Source organism: Candoia aspera, chromosome 3 (genome assembly GCF_035149785.1).
Source record: "Candoia aspera isolate rCanAsp1 chromosome 3, rCanAsp1.hap2, whole genome shotgun sequence".
Classification (NCBI taxonomy): domain Eukaryota; kingdom Metazoa; phylum Chordata; class Lepidosauria; order Squamata; family Boidae; genus Candoia; species Candoia aspera.
The window spans coordinates 89,283,936-89,305,506 of record NC_086155.1 but is presented as its reverse complement, the minus strand read 5'-3'; the positions used below and the strand labels follow the sequence as shown (position 1 = coordinate 89,305,506).

Sequence of the window (21,571 nt, the reverse complement as noted above, 5' to 3'; positions counted from 1 at the left end):
CTCCCTTGCTGCTCTTACTACTCCTTCATTTAAGGTGGCATCTTCCCTGAGCTAGGTTCTCATTAGTTGGCTGACTTTCCCAGCCACACCCCCTTTCCAATTGCCTTTTGAATAGCTCTGGCTTTCCACTGTGATTACTTTTTGATCTGCATTTGATTCAAAGAGGGTAACAGCCAGTGAGAGGGCTGCAAATCTTTTATAGCTTCCCATCCCTCAACTCAATGGGCCCTAAGGTTGAGCCGCCAGGCTCCTGAAGGCAGGCGGGGAGGGAGGGAGGCGCGGGAAGTCCCACGGCCACTTCGGCAGAGTGGTTTGCCCCCAAGTGAGGAAGCCCAACTCCCGCCTCGCCTTCCGCGCGGTCTCTTGCGACTAATTAACCTTTCCCAGAGAGCCTTCCCTCCCCACCCGGTGACCGTCCCCCCCAGGGCGGCGGTGATGTCACATCCGCGTTGGCCAAAGCGCAGGCTTGCCTCCCGCTTCTGTCGGGTCCGACGCGCAAACTTTTCTTCGGGGTGGGCTGGCTGGTGACGGAGAAGGGAGCTGGAGGCGCCTGCGGGACGTGCGCCAGCGGCCATCCCGCTAGCCTACCCACCCTACCGCCTACCTTCCGCTGCTTTTTTGGACTGGGTACCTCCCGCCCCTTCGCCTAAGAAGGATGCCTGCGGAATGAATGAGCGCCCCTCGAGCTGCCGCCGCCGCTGCTCCCAGCATTCTGGCTGTGGCAGGCAGGCGGGCGTGCAGAAAGTGTAACTGACTACAGGGGTCCCTGCAGTGACTGAATGAAGGAGAGTCCAAGGGAGGAGGAGGAGGAGAAGAGCAGCGGTCGCCGAGCAGCCCGGGAGCAGCATGCAGCCTTCCGCCCGGATTCTCAACCTCTTGCTTTTGGCTCTCCTGGCTGGGCTGGATCCTTCCAAGGTAGGAGAAAGCCTCCGCCACTCAGACAAACTGTCCCCTTTAGATCCTCTCTCTTTCCCCACCCTATGCCAGGCTACCTCGGGCACTACTTTGAAATAGGGCTCCTCTGCAAGTTGTTGTTTTCAGTCTCCCCCCCACCCCCACCCTCGCCTGATGCTTTTGATGGAAGAAGCAATGCGGATCTCTGGTATATATATGTGCGTGCTTTTGGCAGGGGTAGTTTTTCAGAAAGAAAAAAAAAGAGGATGGGACGCGGCGGCGGAGAGGGGGGTGAGATTTTAAGCGCATTTAATTAATTTATTTAGTGCCATCGGATCCACTAAGGTCTTGTAGTTTTTGCCAGAAATGTGGTCACGCTTCTCAAAGCCAATATACCTCGAACCTACCTGTTTTATTGTTTTTGAGCACTACGTACTTGTGTGTGTGTTTTTGCACGTAATGTTGGAAAGTGACCAGGGAGGTTAGCAACACAAGGAGGCTGCAGCTTATCTTCTCCAACAGCTGGAACTACAGTGGCACTTACTCCTTTTTTTTTTCCTGTTAAAAGAAAATGCAACAAAACCAAACTAACCATTTTTTTTTCCTTAAGGAAAGATGGACTTTTCCATCATCTCTTAATACAAGTTTCTTTTGTGGGATGGCAGATTTATTGAGAAATTAGGCCAATGATGAATAGGTTGGAAATGAGCACTAGGATGGAATGGGTTCCCCCCTTGGGATAATGCCATCCCTGTTAGACTCTGGAAGCTGTCCCGGGTGCCAGCTAGAATGGACACTAGGATAGCCAAGCGATTGGTGAGGGGTGGGTTATTTATAGCCATCAGAGAATGCATGAAATACTCCAAAAATAGGAGCAGGAGTTGAAATAGAAAACATGTGCCTTTTTATCGCAGGGAAAGAAGGGGGGCTCATGTGTGACTGCTGTTCCCTCCAGGTTGCAGAAGATACTTTTTTTTTTTTCAGATCAATGTGTACATTTAAAAATGTTTTGCTTTACTGGAATGATGTACACTTTTAAAAACCAATAAATATGGTTTTGTACAATGCCATTTGACTATCTGAAAATCATTCCATCAGATCCTGAAAAACAAGTCTCATCCAAATGTATTGGGAAGAGATCACTGAACTGTAGTAGGCCCAGTGTTATGCATGTACCATGTGCTGTTTGGCATAAACCCCAAAGTTTTTAGTGAACAATTTGCATTAGATATATACGGGGGGATACACTTGAAAAAAAATAATAATTACAGGTCTTCAGCATTGTATGTGTTCTGCTCGTTGTGTGTGCCAACATGCAGTTTAGAGGCATTTGACATGCAAAACAGAGCATGTTTTGTGTCTTGGGAGATGTCAGAATTGTTCACCCTGAAAACATGGACTTCAACCTGGCAATTGAGCTTTGAGTTGAAAGCAGTTTACTGGGAATCATGATGGAATAAGGAGGGAGGCAAATGGGAAATCACACATCATAAATACCTAGAGGCCGTTATTTGGAAAATGTGTACCTGCAGTACTGCTGATTTCATGATAGGGTAGACTTACTGTTTGACTGTAATTTGTAAGGACAAATTTTTGTGAAAGACCATCATGCATTCTGTTCAGACTGAAAAGGAAAGAATCTTGGTCATATCCCTGTCTGTGTTTTGGGACTTCTCCACTTAGAGCAAAGCTGAGCCCTGATAAAAACAAAGAAATGGGGTAGGGGATGGCTTAAGCTTTGCTGAGCATCTGAATGATAATCTGAGCCACTGTGTGGACAAGCGTTGTATATGCATCTCTCAGTTGCTTGTGCTGTGGCTATGAGAATCTGAGGTTCTTTTTAGCTAGAACAGGGAATTCTCTTGTCCTCCCAAACTGAATTTACCCCACCCCACTTAATGCATTGATTTTTAGGCTACAGACAACTTTATGTTTGATGCACTTTATTGTGAGGTGCCGCAATACTTCAAAGAAGGCCAGTGTAGGAACTCCCTTAAAGAAACAATGCCACATAGTCTGTGACCTCAATTTTATCATCTAGAAAATGGCTGTTATTAATATTTTTCTGCCTCACCAAAATTTTGAAAAGGCATCTCAATGTTTTTTTGAAGTTGCTGTTGTAAATGGTAAATAATTAAATGTAGGATTAGTTGAAATGGAATTGTTGTAAAGTTGAGCTTGTTAATCTGATGAAGATAAGCATAATTTCCATGAGCTTGAAGGCTTTGTAGAGTCAGTTTGGTCTAGTGGTGAAGGCAATGAACTAGAAACCAGGAGACTGAGAGTTCTAGTTCTGCCTTAGGCATGAAAGCCGGCTGGGTGACCTTGGGCCAGTCCCTCTTTCTCAGCCCAACCCACCTCACAGGATTGTTGTTGTGGGGGAAATAGGAGGAGGAAGGAGTATTAGGTATGTTTGCCGCCTTGAGTTATTTATAAAAATAATAAAGGCGGGACAGAAAATAATAAATAAATAAATATAAAATACTGAGGGTCACAGTCAAAAATAGGTGGGTCCATGCCCCATTGTTTTAGGTTTCTCTGGCTTCTTATGGGGTGAAATCATGGTTTACAACTGTGCAAGATTTAAGCTCCCTTAACCTATTTCCAAACCTCAAGAAACAACAATAAAATGGACCATATTTTTGGGCTCACCCACTTTTTGGGGGCTATGGGGCTACAAAAGGGTACTGGCAAGCCACCTGTAGCCTGTTGGCCATACTTTTGGCACTCTTGATCTACTATAACAAACAGTATAAAAATCCCAACAAAGTGTAATCAAACTTTGAAATAATTACAATTCTCATGGCATAAATTCGTGTGCATTGCACCCATTTCACCAGATGAACAAAATGGTCTGGACATTTCCTAGGCATAAATGTTCTCTCACATTTATGTAAAACAGTGAGGAAGGGAGAAAGCATGAAGCCATAATGGGAAGGCAATATGTGTGGCTCAGTCAGTGTTGAAGAGAAATGAATTTGGGATTGAAGCCAAACAGGCTTTTCCCCAGCCAAACCTAAGGGCAGACTAGACCAACGTTCTCCAATCTAGATATGCCGTATTACAGCACCCATCGTTCCCAACTAGCATGGTCGTTGGAAACTATGTGATTTGCAATCTGGCAAATCTAGATAGCAGCAGGATGGACAAAGGCAGAAGAAATGTCAGATCCCAGATGACTTGGACAACCTTCTTATGAAAATTATCCGTACAAACATAGAATGCTACCTTAGAGTGATGCAGAACATTGGATCACTTAGCACAGTATTATTTGTTCTTACTGACAGTGGTTCTCCAAGGATTTTTAAGCAGGAGCCTGCCATTGTAGTCCTACTTGGAAACTCCGAAAACTAAGCCTGGTATCTCCCATGTGCCAAACGTCTTCTGCCACCAAGCTGTGGGCCTCTCCCTATTGGGAGGTGTGAGTTTTGGTAGAGGGAAGAGAATTTTCTGTTCAAAATTGCCTTCTTCCCATACACTTCCATGAACAGGTAAAAGAGATTTATATTCCTTTTTTTAATTCCGTGGGTGGTAAAAACAGAAGTGAGAAATTTGGGGAAGACAAACAGCAAGCCAGTGGCGAGAAGCAGGAGGCTGACAAAAAATCAGCTGCTTTCCAACCTCCACTGGTATATTATACTTTGTTGCTTAGTTTGGCCCTGAGATGTCTAGTTCATAGAGATGGGAAAGAATTCACATGTTATCCAGGCAGCAATGTAAATGAGCAAGGATGAGAAATAGGGGCAAAAGCTATTTTTTCCTGCTTCAGGCATTTGAGATTGTGCTTTTTATTATATGGAGAGATTATAAATGGCAGCAGTGACCTTTCATTCTGTACATGGCACATTAGGGAATATCATGGCACATCAGAGAATATCGGAACACTATTTTAACATTACAAAAGGGGTTAAAAGCAATCTCAATGTTACCATAGTGAGCTGTGTTATGTAAGCCACCATAGGGACCTTCCTGGATAGAAAGGTGGAAGAAAACAACTTTAAAAAGAAGAGTCACTTTATCCAATGATTTCACTTTAACTAAATCCTCCTGGAATTTTCTAAACCTAGGCAGAGAACAGCTACAACAAAATTAGAATCCGCCCCCAGCAAAATTCTTTTAATTTCTCAGAAGTATTGAATTTCATTCATTTCACAGGTTGGGTAGTTTTGGTTTACTTATTTTTGCGTTTCAGTCAGTTCTCAGTCTTGAGGGCTACAGGGACAAGTCCAGGCAGTTTTCTTGGCAATGCTTTTCAGAAGTGGCTTGCCCTTGCCTTCTTCCTATGGCTGAGAGACAGTGGCCCAAAGTCACCCATCTGGCTTTGCTCCTAAAGCAGGACTAGAACTCATAGTCACCTAGTTTCTACCTCAGTACCTTTAACCACTATACCAAACTGTCCCTCACCTGCATGTGTAGAAAATGCATACGCTCAAAGTTGAGAGTTAGGGGTATTGCATTTTTTTTAAAGCAGGTAATCGAAAGCTATCATTTAGGTACTTGTTATAGTAACATGGAAAATAAGTTGTTAGAGGCTCATGCTATATGATAAACTTGTGCTTATTTCCACTGGATATGACCTGCTTATAGTTCTATGCAGATCAGCTACGCAGACATGCTGGACAACACTGCTCTTTAAGATGTATCACTCACCATTTAAAAAAAAAAATCAAGAGACCTCACATGGATTCTTAAAATGCTTAGGCAAGTTCTACAGATACAGAAATTCAAGGCATAGAGGTATTTAAATGCCTTTAGATCCTCTAAGGTTAACTCTGACACAGTGTTTGTATATTGCCATAATTAAGGTCCACTTACACAGGTTCAGTTTTTTTTTTTTAATTTATTCTCTACAGGATTTCATGTCAAGGTTGGGTTAAATTTTCCCTATTTTCAGTAGAGCATTGCATAAGCTGCACTTAGCCATTAATGAAAAAGCACCTCTATTTTTCACAAGTCTTAAATGCTGGCAAATAAGTTCAAGTCTTCTTTGAGTACTTCGGCTGAAGTACAGCATGTATTAATTAAACCTGATAGGAATTTCCATTTCTTTGACTACCATGAAAAGGTATTTTTTCACTCTAATAATATAGTTCAGGGACATTATTTTCTTCTCCGGGTATTGTTGGGATCTTAGGCAAAACATCAAACTGGAATTGAAGGGTTATGATGAGAAACATAACATTATGTACTAGATGTTGTGTTATGGAGTGATATCTCAAATGGAAGAAATGTTCAAAATCTGGAAATTCCTAAGTGTCACTGCTAGATGGCATCTCTGTGCTATTTTCTGGAAAGCATAGAGTGCTTCTGCTGACCTTGGTGCTCAGTGTTCAGTAGGTTGGCTATGCTACAAAGATCTCCCAAGGTAAACTGTCACTCAGTCAGAAGGAGAACAGAAGGAGTCGGCACTAGCTTGAACCTGAAGGTTTAGAAAGTGCTGTGGCTGTGCCAGGTTTGGTCCCTGCTGGATAGGGCTAGAAAGATTCCTGTCTGAATCCCCAAAGAGCCACTTCCAGTCAATGTCACTAAGATTAGACTAAATGTACCACTGGTCTGATTCAATATAAGGCTACTTTTCAGGAGGGATCTGTAGAGATTCCATTCAGATGAAAGGCATCACCACACACATGGAAGCTTGCAAGGCTTTTCCCACTCACTTCACTGGAAGACTAGTTCCATGTGTCTGTAAAGGTGTTGCTTCCTTTTTCTAGTGAGTTAATTTAATTTTATGGAAAGCACTGAAACATATAGCATATTAGATATCAGACTGTTTTGCACAACTATGACTTGGACGTTATCAGTTTTGGAATTTCTGCCAAGTGGCAGAATTCCATATTGTAATCACTTCCTTTAGGAATCGGAGAGCTTGTATGTGGATTACCAAATGTGGTTGCATGAATTTAATTTTAGTTCAATTTCAATTTAAAAATGATATCAAATTTAGTTTTTCATCTGACCCCCACGGTTATTCTGGTCCTGGTTACTTTTTAAAGTATGACCCTTGAGTTTACCAGGCTAAAGCCAGGAATGGCAGTTGGCCCCAAGAATGCTGCAGAATCTTGATGTATGCAATGTGAATCAAAGTGTACAGCAAAGGCTGGAATGGCCCTTCTGAAAATGTTCCATCATAAGAACAGGTCACTTTGACTTAACATTTCCCAGTTGGAATGCCTCTTTTTAAACTTGGAATACTTTCTGTAAATTCAGAATAGGCTGTTGGATTCTTCCGGTGAGGTCGGAACTACATGGGATGTTTCAACATTTTGCACACCTATAATGCACATTTATAGTTTTGGTAATTGGGATGGAAGTTGACTGAGTTTAAGCACACTAGGGATGGAGTGTTTCAGAGAACATTAGAATCTTTTTTTTTTCCCAAGACCATCCCAATCTGACAATTATGGGCATGGCCTAGTACTTTTTCAACAGTATTAGTATTTTGCAGAACAGAAAGGGATTTATGACATAGTCCAGCCCTGAAATTTGCAGTTTACCACAAACCACTTTGTTTCTGAAGGTTTACTTTTGGAAAATTAACAGACCAGCACCAGAGCAAGTTCATTTGCCATGGTCTTAGAAGAAAATATTAAGTTTTGCCCACAGTGAAATGCAATCAAACATGTTTCCATGAAACATCTCAGTCAGACCTATTTAGAACTTAACAGGTATCATTAACTAAGCTAATTTGCATAACTACTTTGAGGTAAATGTAGTGACTTTGAGATATAGTGACCTCACCCAGTGAAATTTGTGACAGTACTTGAAACAATTGGCTTACAACTATACCTTTTTTCCCCCAAATAGTCCCACATTCCCACAGAAATAAAGAGTTTTCTTTTCCGATAGTAGCTCAAAGTCTAAGGCTTCTAGAAGCAACTGGCACCTTCTACCCATTTTTGGTTTGGAATTATGGAACTTATAGTCCCAATAAACCTACAAGTCACCAGACCCCGAATCTCTGTTGTACAACAATCTTGCACAGATGTAGTGGTGGCATTGTAAATTGCACTAATGATAGGGAAGGTGCCTCAGATATGTGAGCCCTTTTATGGGAAGTCCATCTAATAATACTGAATTCATGTTCTATGGTAGTATTTGTTTGTTAGATTCATATCCTGCCTTTTATTCAGGAGGCATGCATGTAATGTTAAACCATAGTCTGGCTCATAAACCAGGACTGGTCCATGCAAAACCTCAAACTTCCATGCTTCCAAACCATACCTTCCCACATCATTGGGAAAAGTGTGTACCATTTAATTTCACCTTTGACTAAATGGTTGCATAAGAACCAAAGGCCATACTTTAAAATGCATTCTTGATTCTTTTATAAAGGCAGTTTCATAACCCTTGATTTGAGGTTGGCTTAACCAGAGTTTGATTGAAATATATATTACTTAATTTGACTCAGTTGCCTGACTTCCTTGATGGGGTGTCAGAGAAGCCATGGCCTCACTGGCACTGAATGTTTTGTGCTACATTCTGGGAATGTGTGGAGAGAGGCACGAGGCAATATGTAGCTCCTAGATAAAATAAACTTAGTTTTGTCTTAGGCAATTTTTCAAAATTAGTTTCCTTCTCTTCTAAGAAAATTACTTTCACACCAGCTATTGAATTATTTAAATAGGACAAACATAAATGATAGAAGAAGTATCTTCTGCTAAGACAAAAGGCTGAGAACTTGTCCTTTCCACTTTGAACAAATTAAAAATGTGTTGTTGTTGCATGACTATATCTATCAAACGCTGATTTGATAATTTGAAGCCAAATGCAGGGGAGATTTTTCTTCTCTAATAGCCTGTGTATGTCAACATGTGCGTAATCTGCTTCATTTCATGTCTTCATTCTCTGACTATGTGGAGTTTGTATTTTATGCTTGGCTATAGATACACACTCATAAGTATGGTTTTGCTACCACTTTATTTGGGAATAAGCATCATAAAGTTCATTTAAAGCAAAACTATAAAAGGAATATCTATAATCATGTTTGTACCCAATTGCCTGCCCTCTGTTAATAATACAATATGAAAATTAAATATAAAGGTTTATGCTGAGACCAGGGTCAGCCACAGTGGGCCTTGGCCCTCCCATGTGATCTTTCAAGGAAGCTGTTCACCATCATATCTTTTATTAAAAGCTAAGGAACATATTGCAATATATAGAGAGGAAAATGGGGAAAGTCCATTCCTAATCTCCAGGTCAGGCTAGGACTGACCCATATCTGAAATCCTGCACAGCCACTGTTTCTTTGTGTAGACCAGTCTTCTCCAACTTGGTGCACTGCTAATTTTGCTTGGCAAGGCAATTTCCTATGTTACGAATGTGGATTAAGCAGCAGTCAGACCATTTGTCACATACAGAGAGGATCTTTGCATTAGTACATTACCAAAAGGTTGGGACAGAAACTATGGGAAGAGACCCTATGCATCTGTGCCAATGAATTAATCCATATCATAGACATCTCTATCTTAGAATTTTGTACTTATTCGCTACACTTTTAACTAGCATCAAAAACTGTATTTTAAGCTTCTTCAACATGCCCTGCAGTCTTGAAGGGTCACTAGAAGCAGCGTGAATATAATTCAGCCTTTGTGCCCATTTGGTCTCTCCTGAGACAGCCAAGCAAGGTGTCAGAAAAGGTTATCAATGTTGTGATAGAGATATATGTCCGGAGAGAATAGAGTGCTTAGTTCATGAAAGGTATTTGGATGGCCACCAAGTGATCGCTTTCAGGCATTAGTAAAACAAGGTTAAACTTGAAATATTCACTTTCAATCTTTCAGGCAGTTTTCAGAGTAATTGTTCCTTTGAATTATTTTTATTAAAGAGAGAGAAGGAAAAAGAAAAAGAAAACTCAAGTGCAGAATGTATTATACTTGATTAAGGCTAGAACTAAGCCAAAACTTTAGCATATTAAGTTTTGAGGTGAAAATCTAGTTTGTGCTGCTGTTCCTTCTCCTTCTCCCTCTTCTTCCTCCTCCTAATTCTTCTCCTCCTTTTCTTTCTCTTCAGAGGAAAAATCAAGATGCTATAAACTGGGGGGTTTCACACTGGGTCCCACAGACCCCTAAGGTTCTTTGAAGACTTGAATGGTGGGTTCCATGGCACTAAAGGGGAAAAAAAAAACTTTCCTCAAGGACTAGGGTAAAAAAGAAACTCCTGTAAGTATTTTTTCCCTTAGTCCCTAAGCTAAAGGGGAGGGGTCTTGTCAGCTGACATTCAGAAGCCCCACTCTATCAGGGGTTCTGGAGGTTGTTTTTTTAAAGCGACAGGTTCCTGAAAGAGTTTGAAAATCCCTGCTCTAAATATTTATCCTTTTTAAACTGTGACGATCTTGCATCCCAAGATCCGGGCAAGGTTTCATTTGGTAAGCCAGGCCTGATAATGGATTTATCTCCTGTTATCTATACTTCTAAACTCTCTTGCTGAATTACAATAATGTATGAGAGGCTTTCTGTGAAGGCTACTTGGAAGCTATACTGAATGTCCAGTTCTCTTCCAGTGATTATTAATTAGACCTCAGAGAAAACATTAGTTCTGATCTTCATTGATGCCCAGTTTATTTCCAGCCTAATCAGTAGTAAATGTCCTGGATCCTAAATACCTGACATGACTTCTTTTTTTTTTAATGTAGTAGTCTTGAATAGCCTTTTCATGTTTGTTACTTGCTTTCATTAATGCTTACTACTGTATGTGTAGAATTCCTATAACAGAAAAGCATGGGAAACTGACTTACAGTGATTCAGGCAGTCAATAATGGTAATAACAATAATTACATTTATAAACCACACAATTAAAATGCAGTTAAATGCATAGAATAATAATATTGGGGTTGATAATGGTGGTGTTTCTCCAAAGCTGCATGAAGTCAGGGAGAGAATCCTAAGATCTGGGGCAAAGGAATTTTCTCTGCAACAGCTAAAGAACAGAGGTGGGCAACCTGCAGTTTGAGAGCTGCATACTTCCCATGATGACTCTTTTTGTGCCTTTGGCATCTTCTGTAATCAAGATTGCTTAAAAACTGACTGCATTTTAAGGTGGGACAGGTGAAAACCGCATTATAATTCATAAACTGGCATATCAGTAAAACAACAAAAAATCCTTAAAAATTCCCTCTCTTCCCAATCACATCATCCATGTTGCAGTCCTTGGCTGGTTGAAAGGCTGCCCAATCCTGCTATAGAGCAATTCTGCTAGAGGAGAAATGCAGTCACTTAGAAAGTGATTTCCAACAGTGAGTCCCAAATGTTGTCGGATGGCAACTCCCTAGGGATTCTCTGCTGGGAGTAACTGCTGCCCTGAAAGTTCTTTTGGTGGACCCCTTGTCAGAAGAGTTGCCTCAGTGGTGCTTCCTGAGGTTCTAGAAGAGATTTGCTTCCAAACCCAAGATTGCAGATTTCTGCTAAAATGAAAATGTTCAGTTTTGGATCCATGGTAATACAAAAATGATTAATGTGTTTCCTTGATATTTTTCTTTTTTCTTTTTTAAAATCGCTACATAAATGCATTTGGGTGTGCTTTAGAAAAGTGCTTGAAAGGAAGGTCCTTTGCATTTCAGAGTTATTCATGACAACCATTCAAATATACACTTGCTCTTGGCTTGCCTTCAAGTATTGTCTTTGGTAATGACTTTTCCTTGAATCATGGCTGTCTAGACTCATTTGGGGCATTTAGCATCATTATTTTACAACTGATGTATTAATTCCAAAAGGCTTTTACTGTCCATTTGGGAATTTGTTTTTAAAAACCAGTTCCCCTCCCCTTGGCATAAATAATAAAAAAAGATTTAATAGCAAACAATTATTTAATATTGCATCGATAGCTATGGGGCATTTGTTTTCATTTCCATCAATTCTCTGGAAACAGGTCTTTATCGTTTCCTTATATTATAGTTACTTCTACTAAAGCTTGTTCATGCATGCAGTATAATTTGCTGTTCTGGAACGTTCCTTCGTTTTTCAAATGGCCATATGGAGTTTTTCTATATGATTCATCAGTCAGGAAAGACCATGACTGATAGGGCTATCTTATTCAATAACAATCAGTTTATCTTTTCTAATTATTCAGGAGTTCTTTCATCTGTAATTTTATAAATGCCTCAATGGCTATCAGATGATGGGCATCACTATGAAACTGTAATCACAAAGAGGTAGCAACTGATTGCTGATTCTCCCACACCTCCTTTTTCTCCCTCTGAATTTCCTTTAGAGCAGGTAATCTAGCCCTCTCTGAATGTGTTCAGGTGACAGTGTTGTCTGGGGAGTCCTGGAGCTGAAATCCCTGGATCTTCTCTAGGAGGAATGCATTGGAAGAAACTACTGAATGGCAGTGAAAATCTTGGCAGAAAAGGTGCTTTGGTGGATGCTTTCCCTACCTTGCCATGTGAAGGGAAGAGATGTAAAGGGGAACTGTGCCCAAGTAGAAATGCTTGCAAATGTAGGTCTCCTTCTGGCTATTGAGATGAATGTGTGGAGGTTGGAAAGAATAATAGTCAGGGGAAATGGGATGAGAGGATGGAAGAGAAAAGGTCACCATGCATGATCTTGTCATTTATCCAGTTTCAGGCTCTTGCAGGTTTGGACAAATCCCTGAGAAGGGCTTACACCATGCATCAAGTAACTAAGGGAAGACTGAAAAGCAGTGTGCATTTTATGGAAGAAGGTGTGCTATTTAAAGATTAGTTTTAGTTCTCAGTATGGTACCTTCAGGTGTCATATGTTTGAGGATACTTTCTCAGTGTCTGCAAGACTGAGTGCCCCTCCTCTTCTCCTCTCTCTCCTCTTATTTTTAAATTCTTTAAAATAAATTTTGGCAAGCTAGCATCCTGTAAAGCAAAGCACCAACCCCAAACACAGTCTTTATTTCCAGGATATGTGGCACTGAAGTGATAGGGGACGCCACTTAATGCCTTGTTTGCCCATTTGTTCTCCAAATTACAGAAGCAAGCTGGGCTAGTAAATGGAGGCATCCTGTGAGACTTGAGGGAATGGTTTGCATTCTGGTAAATGGGAGCTTGATGACTAATACCCACCATGACAGCTACTTTGTAAGGCTCCCAAATTTCTAAATGTGCCCACTAGTCCCATACAACCACGTTATCACCAAACAAATTTTGTTCCAGTCAGAAAATATTACAGTAAATCATAAATATTGCATATATCAATATATCTACCTTCCTATATGTGGTCCCTTAAATCCTCTAGATCAAGGGAAAAAGGCATTCAGAAATGGTTAACTAGGCTCACACTTTATCCTAGGCTGCATCATAATGGGATGGAATATAGCTTTCCAATAGCGTATAAAACAATCATTCTTTATACATTTGAAATGCATGTAATACTGAGATTGTCCACTTTGGAGACTGATTTTTTATTAGTATTGATCTGTGTATTTATCCTTATTGGGAGTAATTCAGTGCTGCGTGAGTTGATTTCTTGTAACGCAACTGATTTTATTTTTTGGTCCTGCCCCAGAGCCCCAGATTTGGCATTGGAGGGCACTTTGGTCACCTGGGGGAGATCTCTAAGGGAGCACGTGCAGGGGGGAACAAGGAAAGGGAATCACCCCTTCTCCATATAAACTGATAGAAAGAAACCCACTCTATCAGTAAGGGGGGCTATTTGAAAACAAATGAAAGAGATCTGTCATAGCAGTCAATATCAATATGAGTATTTATTGATGTTGGTGTATATTTAGTGACGAATTGTGTGCGATATCCAGTTCAGGTTAATTATTTGCCTTGTTGTATATTTACTTAAATAACTTAACACAGTTTTGGTTTGCATTTACATGTGTTCTGAACATACATTTTGAACATGGAAAACAAAACCATGAAAAATTAAGGTTTTTGCTAGGGGTGGGCACCAGCAAAAATATTTGATTTAGACCCTAGTGTGAAAATAACCCAACTGACTTGAATGTATTTGAAAGGGGGATGGTTTTAGCTGGGGCCAAATGAAAAGGTTCTTCCTTACCCTCCCTCCCTGACAATGTGCTTTCCTGCTGTTCTTGGGATGGGGAGAAAATGCGTCACTTGGAAAATGCTGGTCCTCTCAGCTTTCCCCTTGCCAAAACAAGGCTAGCAGAGGGGCAGTGGTTTGCTTAGGCTGCTGTTGTCAGGGGAGTGAGGGGCAGAAAAAAGGAAGGGGATTATTCTTTTCTGCTGCCTCTTTCCTTCCCCCCCAGCCCTGCCCCCACCAACCATGAATCCTCCACTTTCCTTGCTCCTCTTCCTGTTAAGTATCATTGGAAGTAAACATATTGCAGCAGCTTTCTTATATTTAAATACTTGGGTGCAATGTACAGGTCGTGCTTTGGAAAGGGTGAAATCTGTCAAATGTAAGATTAATAGGCAAAAGTTTTTGTTTGATTTTAGCTTTGATTTTCTTTTTAAAAAGGAAAGTGCCTATCATTTTCTTTGTTTGGGGCACAACTGGCTTAAATCTGAAGTTCTGGTAGTACTTCTGAGAATAAAGATTGAGCAATCCACATCTCAAATTGTTAGCTACTGGGGGTTTTGGCAAGCAAAATCTTCGCCATTTGGGAATAGGTAGAGGAAATGTTTTTGCTAATTTCCCTATTGTTTAGCGAGCAATTTTTATAAATGCAGCAGGTTTTATACAGTTTGGCAGTGCGTGCTTCAAAGATGATTTAGAGGAAATGCTTCAGACCTCACATGAGCAGTGTAGATCTCTGCAATTCATTAGAGCAGCCCAACTTTTTTAAGGCTCACCTAGAAGCTTAATAAAAGATGGGCCCCTTTAGCAAATAGCAGAAATATCCTGTGTTTGCACAAGAAGTGAAGAACTTTTTCCCAATCATTTTTGAAATATGTACTGTCCTGTCGTAGATGTGCAGCTTGTCACAAAGCCTGCCAATTATAACGGGATAGATATAGCAGCTTTTTATCCAGGTACAAAAAATTGATTTTATAGTGGGAAAAGAAGTATAAAACACCTAGCACACACATATACATACATGCATCTTTTGTGGTTATCTGGGTAATGAATGGTTATATATTGGAGCTGTTTGAAACAACAAGAGTAGTGAATCTTGACTATTAGATGTAGGAGGAGGAAGTGTTGTACATTAATGTACTGAAACAGAAAAGGAAGGATTTAGGAAAAGGATTGCGAAGATTCCAGGTTACCTGAGGGACCGCCTCACCCCTGTTACATCGACCGTCCCACCCGGTCAGGCAAAGAGGGCATGTTGCAGACCCTGTCCATGAGGGACTGCTGATTGGTAGGGTCCAGGAAGAGGGCCTTCTCTGCCATGGCACCCGGCCTTTGGAACAAGCTACCCCTGGGGGTAAGACAGGCCCCCACTCTCCTGGCCTTTCGGAAGGAAGTAAAAACATGGCTATGCCACCTGGCCTGGGATGGGAGAGGAGACAGCTATTCATGGGGGTGGTTGGCCCTGTGAGGCCCTGTTAACCTTTAATCAAGGTTAAAATCTTCCCATCTTGAATTTTATATTTTCCATTCTATATTTGATATTTTACACTTCGTATTTATATTTGTATTTTTTATGTATTTATATTGAATTGTTAGTGGTCTGTCATTTTTACTACTGTAAGCTGCCCAGAGTCGTCGTACATGAGATGGGCAGCAGAGAAATTTAATAAACAAACAAACAAACAAATAAATAAAATAGGAATAAGAACTTATTGGGCAAATGAGGATTAGGTAGAAGAAACAAGAAAGAGCACAATCTGTAAAAGATACCTACTTCTCCAAAATGTTTTGATAAAATAAAGATAACAAAGAGCAGAGAATCAAATGCAAGTTAGTATTAAATAAGATTCAGCTTCTCTCTCTGGAAGGACAGTGTTTGAAGAGTCCTGCTAAAATGCTTCCTCTGTTTAAAAGGGAGGCCTGTCAGTCACTTTCCTCCCCTTCTTCCTCCCTTATCCCCATCTTTATGTTTCCCATGTAAGAAAAAGCAAAAGCAAAGTAATTTTGGTTTTGCAGACCTTGTCAGCAAAAATCACTGTTAAACTTATGGAAAGATTCGAATTTGGATTTGGTTGGTTTGAATGGAATTTTGCTTCAGCTTGAAGAAACACAGAATCTGTCTGAAGTATCATCGTTCAATCTGAGATTCAAACAAAACTTCTACAATCCTTCTTTCTTTAATCTAGTATATAACAAATATTAATAAACAAACAAACAAATAGTGGCAGTGAAGCAGAGGGTACTGTGAAAATTCAACTAATATCTTCAAATTTGACACTTCATTGGAATAATATCAAATATAATCTTTCATGCAAATGTAGCATTGGATTACCTATATTCCTTTGAAAAGGACTGAAATGCTATTGGTAGAAATCTTGTAGGGAAGGAAATAATCTCTAGTGTTTATCACAGCTAAGATAAATTTCATGTAATTTGTTCTTCTGCGATAGCTCCTTTCTTTCCTCTAGGAGCTCAAAATGATGGTGGGTGTTTTCTCATTTTTCCGCAAAACTTGCATTGGCTCAAGGGCCATGTCTGACTTGGTTTAGCATGCTGATGTACTCACTCCAAAAGTGACAAGACGGAGCCCTTTCTGAGTGAGGGGTTCAGGAGTTTTGAGAGGTTAAATTTTGCCCTTGTAATACCCCACAAAAGGAAAAAAGGACCCAGACTCTGAAAGCCACCAGTGCATGTGTATGGGTCATGTGCAGCTCCTTGGCCACACATTTTGCAACCCTGTCAAGTTGTTTGGACCTAGAGATCGTGACATTCAGCTGTTCTGTGACTGAGGACTTGAATCTGGGACTCCTTTATTGAGTCTGACATCTTACTTGCAAGATACATCCCTTTATTTCCCAACAGTCATAGGGTCTTCTTCCACTGACATTTAATCATAATGGATAATTAACATGTGCTAAAAAATGAACAAACCGTAACCCTGATTAATGTGCCTTGGCTATGGCCCATGGAAGTTGGAGGCACCTAATAGATTAATTCTGCCACCCTCTATGCACTTGCTTAAATGAATGAGAGAGACTGAGATAAATGTTCCTTACTCCTGATAATGCAGGCAGCTGGTTACCATCAATACACATAAAAAAATATTTTGAAAATATCAAATGCTGTTGCTGTTATGATAAGGCTTTTGGAAACTCAAAACACAAACAAATGCTAGGAGAAAATGTTGCAATTATTGTTGATTACTAATCAAGTATACAAAGGGAGATGAGCAACATTTTCTCCAATTCTTTGAAAAAGATGATATGTAACTAAAAATTGCTTATATTTCCTTTAAAATATGTTAGAGTTCAGGCTAACTGTGATACATGCCCCAATCTTTTCTTCATATTAAAAAACTTAGCATGGTTTCTAATTGCTTGATCCTAAGTGAGCATTAACACAATGCACAACCCAGTTACAAAGGAGTACTTTGATTTATGATTATTTAGCTCAACGATCTTCATCTTAAATCAGCCTCAACCAAAGCACTTCATTTAACTATGTTATTTACTAAGCTGAATGTTTCTGTCATCAAACATTCTAATCAGCCAGCTATTCAGTCAAATTCCAAAGATTCATATTGCTCTGTGTTTCTTGGGAAAGATGTGTGTCTGCAGTTGTTTCAGATTCTTAGTTACTTTGTGAGATCAAGGAAATTGTGCATTTCCAGACACTGATGCTGCAACCTTACTAACCCTGTAGTGTATGGGAATACTTCTGTCCATGGTGCTGACTAGATATTGTGTTGTTCATTCACTCTATCGAAATCTCATTTCTATTGAGCTCAAATCCTGGTGATTTCACGGACATGTCCATTTAGTTTTTCTGGAACAATAAGGAAATGGTTTGTTGCTGACTCCTTCTAGGGTTTTTTTTACTACCAGTCTAGTTACAAACATTGGATTTTTCTGGTGGACACTCATTCAGATCTGACCCATAATGGCTATCATCAGAATTTTTATATGAGCAGAGTGGCTGTCCTGGAGAGTATGGATAGTTACAAAATACTCATTTACCAAAATTATTTGATGTGGCTGCTTCCAACCCCCCTCTCTAGCTCCCTTGAAGTACTCAAGTATCTTTATCCCTTTTCTAGGCCCACTTCCAATAAACCATTGGGCTTATGAGGGATTAGAAGCATTCTTAAAAAGAAAGGTGATGTTAGAAGTAGATACTTTACCCTGCTGGTTTGTCTATTTTTTTTTATATCACCTTGTCATAAATCTTTTTAAAAGGTAAAGCAAAACAGGAAACCTGTCTCTGCACCAAGATCGTATTTCTGTTCTTAATTCATTTTTTCTCAGTGGTCTAATCAATTAGAACATCTTCCCTTTGGAGTAAGACAAAAGGGTATGTGATTTAGGTTTTTTTAAAGAAAAAATCTAACTAAGTGGGAAATATGGAGAGTGATAAAATGATTTAGGGTGTAGACAGAATGGACAGATCATGCAATATAGTCTCATTCATGTTCAAATTTAAAATCACCCATGAATTTGACAGTAGATTCAAAACATGAAAAAGTTCACTGAAAATAGATAGTTCTCAGTTGTACTGTATGCATTAGCAGTGGGTATTGGCTTCAGTGGTTTTAAAAAGGGACTATAAAGGAAGAACACGGAGCTATTCCAATCCAGATCATTGGCCCATTTAGCCAAGCAAGCAATGGGCTGCCAGAATTTAAGGCAAGGATCCTTCCCAGTCTTATCTGCAGATAGTGGAGACTAAACCTGGGATCTGTTACATGCAGAATACTCTACCACTAAGAGATGGCTAGTAACTATAATAGTTTAGTTGCACTTGGAAAGAAGATTCTGGAACAGAACAGCAGACCCTTCTAGCGCTCATAAATATTTAAGGGCCACAAATTCTCAAACCATAGTTGCAAGATGGTCATGGTTATGCATGCTGGGATTTTTTTAAAATTCAATTTTACACTTCCTTTCTCTTTTCTATTACAAGAGTACTGTTTTATCATTGGGAGGAGGGTGTTGTTGTTTTGTCTATTTTCTTCCTCTCATTCTTGCAAGATGGCTATATGAATGGCAATTTGTATATAAAGCTTTAACATTAACAGGCATATTAATGCAAATCAGAAAAAAATTGCATTATTTTCATTAAGTGCATAGTCCTTCTAAATATACTGTATCACAGACTTGATTAATGAGATGAAAAAGAAAACAAATTAGAAGATTTTTTTTTTGCTGAACACCACACACAAAAATGATGTTGTTTTCCTGCTGTACATTTAAATGCACACTACGCTACAATTAAATGTTTTGCAAAAAAGTGGGCATGGAATTAAATTGAAATCCTTGAGAAATGCAATGGTGTTGGAATATAAAGCTGACCAAAGAATACCCTCTATATAAAGAATTCCCTTTGAGAGTCAGGGCCATCTGGATCTCAGAAGCGAGACTGTGGAAGCCTGCAGGTACCACAACAGATGAGGAACATCTCCTGGTTCCCACAAGATGGCACTGTTTCATAAAAGGGACCCAGAGCATAACTTCCCTCTTGAATGTAGATGGAAAGTGTCTTTTCCTTGTTTAACTGCCCTCCCCTTTTAATGTTGATATGTTGCAAGTTAGATAATTAAAACAATCTCAAATGCTTTATTAGTCAAAAGGCATCAGCTGCAATCCTAAACTCACTGGTGAGACATCTGTTTAGGAGCGGGTTGATATAATACAATATTGTGCCAGTCTTGCAGAACTAAAGAGGCACATGTACATATAAAAATTTGGGGGAACATTTCATCCATAAATCACAATTATGCACATCAAGTCATCTTAAAAAGGAACCATTACCAGTTACTCTTCATTAAGTGCTTAAATCCCAGTATTTTCAATATAATTATAGCTATGATACAAGCTCACATTTTCCCCCCGCTCTGCCTGGATAAGCTAGCTGTCCACAAGCCTGAATCACAAACCTGTTGGGGCTCTGTGCATGCAGTCAAATCCCTGTCTGCCATAGAATTTCCTTCTTACTCTGCCAGCTTTTCCAGACAGAACAGGAGAAACATGAGTTTTTGGCGTAGCTGCAGTGTATATGACAATTTAACTACCAGTTCTCATAAACTGGACCAAACCAGCAAAATAATTCCTGTGCTTGTGGTACAGTATATTGTACTATCTCAAGTTTCTGTCACTTCAGTCTGTCGCATATTATAAACTGGGGCAGACTTAGTGACCTAGTAACCACAATTTTAAAAAGAATCCTTTCTAACAAAAGATATGTCGATCTTAGACATTCATAGAAGCTGTGATTAAGAGTTTTGGAAATATTATCTTTGTTCTTCAAATGCATTGGAGATCCTTGCTAAGCATTCAGAGACAATAGGCAGTTGACTTTTGTGTGAAGAAATATTGTAAAGTTGTGAATGTTTGCACTTAAAGTGTTTTCTGAATTCTCTACATGTCTGCACAGAGCCATACTGCTGTGAATAACAGTAGACATCTGAGACTTGGAGTCATAATTGTATTATTTGTTTCATTATCAGAAGCTTGAAGTGCTGATATTGATATTTTTCTACTTCACAAATTCATACTGTAGCCATTAGAAAATTAATTTGTATTTCCTAATTTGCTGTGTGCTGCTGAGATGCTAATCATAGAGTATAATATCAAAGAAGCTGAAGCATAAAAAATAAAAATAAAAAATTGCCGGGTGATCCCAAGACTTAGGCTGCAGTTTTAAAAGCACTTTCCTTTGGATGCAATGGAAGTCAATTATTTTAGCATTTACTGAGGGGTGGGAGGTAGGTGCCAGCAATGCTGACCTACAAATTTGAAATGGACCCTTATTCAGTGATTTGGAAAATTATCTAATTCAGCTTGTGTTGCCTTGTAAGCTGCCTAATTCATCATGAGACTGAATCAAATGTTCACTTTGGAAATCCAAAGCTTCATGCCACCCCATTGATTATCCTTGAAAATCAAACAATGCTAGCTTGTTTGCTCTGACAACTCGATTAAATTCAGAGGCATAGTTGTCTCTTCTGGGATTATGAAATCTGTGGGCATAAAAATGGGACCTAAACCAAAGTACTAACAATATTAATGCATTTTAGGTAGATTCTGTAGGGTAGATGAACCATGTTTCTAATAAGGATTTTTTCTTTTGCAAGGTTTTTTTGGGGGGGGGGGGTGGGAGGGTAACAATTCTACCATTTTAGAAATAATTTATATTATAGAAATAAAGACTAACCCTGCAAAATTAAATGGAATATATTGAACTTTTTGTTGTTGTTTATTCGTTTAGTCGCTTCCGACTCTTCGTGACTTCATGGACCAGCCCACGCCAGAGCTTCCTGTCGGTCGTCAACACCCCCAGCTCCCCCAGGGACGAGTCCGTCACCTCTAGAATATCATCCATCCATCTTGCCCTTGGTCGGCCCCTCTTCCTTTTGCCTTCCACTCTCCCTAGCATCAGCATCTTCTCCAGGGTGTCCTGTCTTCTCATTATGTGGCCAAAGTATTTCAGTTTTGCCTTTAATATCATTCCCTCAAGTGAGCAGTCTGGCTTTATTTCCTGGAGGATGGACTGGTTGGATCTTCTTGCAGTCCAAGGCACTCTCAGAATTTTCCTCCAACACCACAGTTCAAAAGCATCGATCTTCCTTCGCTCAGCCTTCCTTATGGTCCAGCTCTCGCAGCCATATGTTACTACAGGGAACACCATTGCTTTAACTATGCGGGCCTTTGTTGTCAGTGTGATGTCTC

At 39.8% G+C, this 21,571-nt stretch overlaps 1 protein-coding gene across 1 annotated transcript in view; it reads left to right on the top strand.

Annotated features, from left to right (window-relative positions):
* Positions 1-466: 466 nt before the first annotated feature.
* The window catches only part of OLFM3 (olfactomedin 3), a 167,180-nt gene continuing 146,075 nt past the window's right edge, over positions 467-21,571 (top strand). Inside the window, exon 1 of the mRNA XM_063298344.1 lies at positions 467-915. Within this exon, the coding sequence (XP_063154414.1) occupies positions 847-915 (69 nt within the window). The 5' untranslated portion in view covers positions 467-846. The remainder of the gene's footprint in view (positions 916-21,571) is intronic.